A 6,369-nucleotide genomic window follows, 5' to 3' on the forward strand; every position below is an offset into this window, starting at 1 on the left:
TCTCTCTTTCTCTCTGTCTCTCTCTCTTTGTCTCTCTCTGTCTCTCTCTCTTCCCTCTCTCTCTCTCCCCCTCTCTCTTTCTCTCTGTCTCTCTCTCTTTGTCTCTCTCTGTCTCTCTCTCTTCCCTCTCTCTCTCTCCCCCTCTCTCTTTCTCTCTGTCTCTCTCTCTCCCCCCCTCTCTCTCTCCCCTCTCTCTCTCTCTCTCGTTCGTTCCGGGTCCTGACGGTCTTCCAGTGGCTCAGCAGCAGATTCCCCAGCTCCATCTAAGCCGCTGCAGCGTAAAAACAATGTTTCCAGGAATTATTCCGCTCCATTTGTACTAAATCTGGTTTATTGTTACAAGTTTATTTTTCTGTTGAACTGATTGGTTTCAAGAAGCACAACTAACTTTAGAGCTCAGTCGGCTTTTAATCTGCAGTAGGTGGGCCTGCTCAGAGTATCGTCATGGCAACATCAGTGAGCGTAACGGTCAGAAAGCGAAGGACGGTGCAGAGAGCATTAACTACTGGCTTATATATTCCAAGAGTTTTAAATTGAATTTTTCATACTGATTAGTGATATTGAACCTGTTGGACGGCGTCTCAGGGCAGCAGATGCTCACACTGGACACTAATGGCATTACCCAAAGGTTAAAGGTCACAGAGTGATGGAAGCGCAGATGAGAAACGGAGGGAAGCAGGAGATGGGCAGACAAACTACGGTCAATCTGCTTGACTCCTTTTCACTCTTAGTGCTGACAACAGTTAGAAATGATCCTTTAAAGAAAAGCTTTTATAATTAAACTGATTAAAATCGTTTGGTTCTCTTTTCTCTGGGATTAATTACAGATAATCTAATCTAAGTGATGGATCTACGATAAATCTGATCAGATTATATAGCATTTAATGTGGGGATCAATCGTCCAGTAGCAAAGTTGTTATTTCGTAGCAGTCATATTCTTTAAATGAATAATATTGTTTATTGCGTACGAAAAATGTGAATTTCTGACATGTAGGAGGGAAAAAATCTGGATTTTTTCCAACATCTACAGTGAAACCTAGAACATGGCAGGCTAAGAAAATTAGTTTTTTGTTGTTTTCATTTAGACAATAAAGTAATAATAATATAAAAATAAAGATAAAAAGTTGCAATCGTACGAGAATAGAAATAAAATGAGAATAAAGTTATAATATTATAATGTGTTATCGTTAGGAAACGTTTTGTGATAATTCCTCCATGAAATATAATAAAAAAATTAAAATGAGGAATGATTAGTTGTATTTTGGTATTAATTTTAAAAATAGAGAGATAATTAATCTTTTTATTCATCAGAATCAAATTATTATCAGCAGACCCTGATAACTGGTGAAGCTTTTTTCCATTAAAACAACTTTTATTTTATAATTTTATGATTTTTTTCTGTCTGGTTAATATTTGTGTGTTGATGACAAATCAAATAAAAATCGTCCTGTTGAGCAGCAGGGAGGAAGGTCCGGTTTGGATGTAGCTTTTCTCCCTGCAGATCAGAGGTGGGTTTGTAAATGAACTTTGACCTGCAGCTCAGTGCGGTCTGGACTCAGAACCAGAACCGTCCAGAGGAGCCTCAGTGTGATGAACGGAGCCGTTTGTACTGAGCGGGGTGTGTCGGCGCCGTCAGCAGCAGCTCTAACTCTGTTTTCCTAAAATCATCGGCGATGATTAATTGGAGCGGACGAAACGCCTCGTGTGTCACTTCCATCCTCCCAGTGAATCCTTTCTCACCGATTTCAGCGGCGGCGCTGTTCCTCCGCCGACTGGACCGCTCCGGTCAGACAGGCTGGCGGTTCTTCTACGTGGTGTCCGTGTGGATTAACCTCAGGCGGAGCGGAGCGTGACCTCCGACCTCGCAGCATGCAGCCAATCCACTCAAACAAAGAGCACTTTGTGGGAGTTTTGCTGGAGTCATCTGTGGGTGTTCACGTCGCTTTGTGTGCAGACCGACACAGACGACCTGCAGGATGTCGGACCACCGGATCATGGGCCGGTCCATTCAGCGAGAACACGCCGGTCAACAGAACCGCCTCCATTAGCTTCCTGCATTCAGAGCCGTTTCTCTAGATGAATCACGACCTCATCTGGATTCAGCTGAGCAGCGCTAACACCATCTATTTACACCTTTAAGTATCCGATTTTCCTCCAGACCTGACAGATTAGTTTGTCTGGGGAACATGAGGCTAAATCCACTCAGCAGGCAAATCTGACCCAAGTTCACTTTTTCTTTTTTGTCCACTTTCGACCCATTTGCCACTTGTCCGCAGCAGACTGATCTGCTGATTCGACCTGATCTGCCCTCTTCATATGAGGAACCGAATCGATTGTTTCCAAAGCGTCTGCAGTCTGAACAGCCGTGTCGTATTTTATCCGACTCTTACGTCACTGATGTGAGACAAGCGTCATGATTCTGCACCAGAAGAAGCAGGACGGAGTAGATCTGGACAAAAACGATGATGTTCCACTTCCTACATGTTGCTGAGCTCATTGCATCCCTCCTGCCTCTGGATTTAAACCTGGAGACGTACGGAGCAACTTTATTGCCCCTCATCAGCCGCTGAGGTTGCAGTGTGTTCCTCCTGGAGTTTCCTTCCAGCTTCAGTCATTAAACTCACATCTTGGATGGTAGACCAGATTCAGATTAAAGATGAGCTTGTCTTTGCAGGCTTCTTGCTGTTTTATGGCCAAGCCTGTTGCATCAGCATGAAGCTGCACAGCTGCCTGCTGAAGCCGTAAACCCTCAAAGCAGGCCGCTGCTGCAGCAGGCTGCAAGCTGTGATCAGTTATTAGACCTCCATGTGATCTGGGAAGATATTTTTTATTTTATCTGATGGGAGCATCGTCAACTTTTGTTAAAATGTGCATTTTCAGGTATCGCATCAGAAAAGGTTAATGGAAACAGGAATAATAAATGTGGAATAACTTCCAAAATTTCACAAAAACGTTTCAAGCTTGTCGAGGTGGTTTGAGCTTTTTGGAAAAACGGTTAATGTGCTGAAGATGCTGAATAATTCCTGGCATAGTGAACTTTCCCATGTGAGCCGTACCAGAGGCACAAAGCCTAAATATCTGAAACCCTCTGAGCGTCGCATGACATCTGGATGGATGTTGACCTGCTGCTCTTCTGAAGCCTCCATCAACACCAGGAATCAACTTTATTTGAAAACCGTCGCGTTTCGGCTTGTGACCTTCATCAAGGTCATTCATCCGGTTTATTTACAAACCCACCACTGACCTTCTGTTCTCACTGGGCTTCAACAAAGAGGTTTCCTAACTTCAGGTGTTGCTGAAAGTTAGCAGGTCTCCATGTCCAGGTGACGGATCGGTCAGAGCTCTGGGGGATGATCCTGCTTTAAACCTCTCTGACCTTTGACCTTTGTTCTCTAAAGAACCTCTGAGGCCAGAAGCAGAACATCTGGACTCTATCAGCAAATCAAAACCAAAAATGCTGGTCATAACGGGAGCACTTCTGTTCATTGGGTCAAATAGAAAGTCGTCTTGTAGGGAAATTCGTGCTGCTTGGTTCTGACACAGATCTCTGGTTCTGCAAACCTGCAGGCTGGATTGTGACGGTGCAGTCATTGGTTTTTCCTCTGGTGTGTGGAAGATCAGAGATTTAACAATCTGAACGTCTCAGAGAGAAAACCGGACCGGGCTGGACCGGACCGGTGTTCAGAGGTGGGACGTCTGTAAACAAGCATGGCTGCAGTCCTAGAAACACTCGGTTTCAGTTTGCTGGTATTAAACGGGTCGTTGGATCGGTGACATCCAGCGTGGAGATTAACCTCGGCGGACCGCTCATTAAAACAGAACCGTTCATCCTGAACCGCTCAGCAGCAGCACATCGGGCCGGTCCTTCTGGACTTCAGGGTCATTGTTTAGTCATCAGGAAATTAAATTCAGGTTATTTTCACCAATTTCAGGCACTTTTTCCAAAACAAACTGATGTAATTAATCTCCAGTTATATGGAAACACATCAGGTCATTTAATCAGTTCATTCCAGAATCGTCCAATAATGGAATCTAGTTATTCCAGTCCAGTCCTATCCATGCAGTTTGTTTCAGAGCTACTTGTATTAAATGAAAGAAGCCTCACCGAATCGACCAGGATCCACCGCTATCAGCTCAGTTTTCCTGGAAATACTCCCAAAATTCCTGGACCTCCTCAAATGTCCAATTACTGAATTGTTTAATCAACCTTGGGTCTCTTGGATTATAATTTCTGTCTCTATTTTCCCGTCTTCAGTGGTTCTGACCGGTTCTGTCCTCATTCGTCCAGTTCCTCCGCTTCATTTAGCAGAAACAGAAGCTCCTCGGTTCGGGTCAATCACGCGGCCCATTAGATCGCAGTCAGCGTCCATCTTAACCCCATTAGCTCAACGCTCGTAAGCTACGCTCTCTATGAGGAGGTCAAAGGTCGGCAACTGCTGTAACCGAATGTCAGCTCGCTCTGAGTTGGAGGTGGTTTCCCAGATTCAACAGTCGGGATGTTTGGATTCCCGTCGCCGAGCCGGTTTCTGATTGGCTGTCGGCTTCAATCCAGATTCTGGACGAATCCTGAAACCAGTCCAGATTTTTCTCTCTGGAAAAGAAAATCTGTGAAATTTGGCTTTGTGGCCGAGGCAGAACTCGATAAAACTGTTATTTCCATTAATTGAAATGCTATTTGTGAGTCTGGGCCATTTTAATAATAATAAAACAAAGGGATTGTACTAGACCAGATAACGTGACCTCCAAACCGACTGCCTGAAATCCTCTGATCCCAAAACCAGATTGCTAATCCCAAATTAGCTGCCTAACGGTCCTTGACTGATTTCTAAAATGTCTCTTCAGAGGGAGAAACCACAGCGCCTGCAAGGTGCAGCTTTTCTCATTTATTTACATGATTACATCACATATAGAAAGCAGCACAAACATGTCTGCCTTTCTGTTTACAGTCTGGTAGCGAATCACAAACAGCCGTCTGGTAAAACCCGACACGCGGCCGTCTGCAGGAGGAGACGGTGAAAGACACCAACCTTTTCTGCTCATGTTTTCTCCCAGTGGCCTGTTAGATATCGGTGCTTTATTGCATCAATCTTTCCTCCATTACTGTTTGTGTGTGTTGGTGTGAAACAATCTGCAGAAAGCTGGAGCTCATCGTTTTAACGGCCACTAAAACGTATAAAAACATGACTTCAGTCTTGGCTCGTCTTCACTCGCTTCCTGTCTGTTCAGGGAAAGATTTAGACTTTTATTGCTTATTTTTACGTCTTTAAAAGGTTTGAAGCCAGTTTTATTAATCCCAGCGCGATGAAGCAACACGTTACCAGGCTGGACTGGTATGGAAGTGATGCTCTGTGTGAGGAATCTCCTCGGGTCGGAAGTGAGATTAGCTCACCTCAGACGGATCTGCTCCAGATGCTGGTGATGTGTGAAGGAACCGCTCTGCGGTCTCAGGTTTACGCTTCTGAATGTTTGTCAGCAGGTTGGAGATGAACACTTTCATCAGTTTCTGTCTTTTTCCTCCTGTTCAGGTTTGAGAGGTTGGAGGTTCTGGCCGTTTTTGCCTCTACGGTCCTGGTCCAGCTGGGAGCTCTGTTCATCCTGAAGGAGAGGTGAGACATGAAATAACAACTGGTTTTATTGTCATTTATTTGACCTGCTTCACACAGAAATCCTGCCGAGTTTCTGATGCTCTTTGCTTTACATTTTAAACAAAATGACAGAAATCAGTCTCCTTGATTCAGTTTTATCATAAATCTTGAGAAAAGTTTAAAGTTTCCGATTTTCTATTTAAAGATTCGTTTGTTTCTACAGGATTTTCTGCTGAGATAGAAAATAAAACTGTTTTCAGACTTTTTACACATCTTCAACTGGGTGCGTTGGATTTATTGTGCTTCCTGTGCCTGAACAGAGCGGCGCCTTTAAAGCTGCTGAGGTCCGAATAAACCCGAGAGTTTATTCATCCCTACAGGGAAAAAACTTCACCAAGGACCATTTTATGTCAATTAGTGCAAACAACAAAATGTAAAACTGAACCATTTAGATGAGTTAAACATGTGAATTTAAGTCGAAAATGTTTTTTAACAGTAATTTAATAGATAAAATAATTACAGATGTTTTTACTCTACATTGTTAAAAACCAATTTAGATTTTTTCTTTTTTTGTTTTTGCCGAAATCCAATTTTCTGACAAGATTTTTCATTCTACAAGCTAAATGCGATGAGGTCAGACTTCTGTGTGAACAGTTTGTCCCCAAAGCGACCCGACAAGAACGAAGCCGAGCAGCGCTGCGTTTACCGCAGGAAAGATGGCCGCCGCAGCGCTGCGTTTACCGCAGGAAAGATGGCCGCCGCAGCGCTGCGTTTACCGCAGGAA

The 6,369-nt window shown here is 43.8% G+C and overlaps 1 protein-coding gene across 1 annotated transcript in view; it reads left to right on the forward strand.

Moving 5' to 3' along the window:
* Nucleotides 1-6,363, forward strand: part of LOC103132183 (zinc transporter 6-like) — a 32,286-nt gene extending 25,923 nt beyond the window's left edge. Inside the window, exon 7 of the mRNA XM_007543942.2 lies at nucleotides 5,526-6,363. Within this exon, the coding sequence (XP_007544004.2) occupies nucleotides 5,526-5,610 (85 nt within the window). The 3' untranslated portion in view covers nucleotides 5,611-6,363. The remainder of the gene's footprint in view (nucleotides 1-5,525) is intronic.
* The last annotated feature ends 6 nt before the right edge of the window (nucleotides 6,364-6,369 follow it).

The sequence above is a fragment of the Poecilia formosa genome, unplaced genomic scaffold (genome assembly GCF_000485575.1).
Source record: "Poecilia formosa unplaced genomic scaffold, Poecilia_formosa-5.1.2 Scaffold948, whole genome shotgun sequence".
NCBI lineage: Eukaryota > Metazoa > Chordata > Actinopteri > Cyprinodontiformes > Poeciliidae > Poecilia > Poecilia formosa.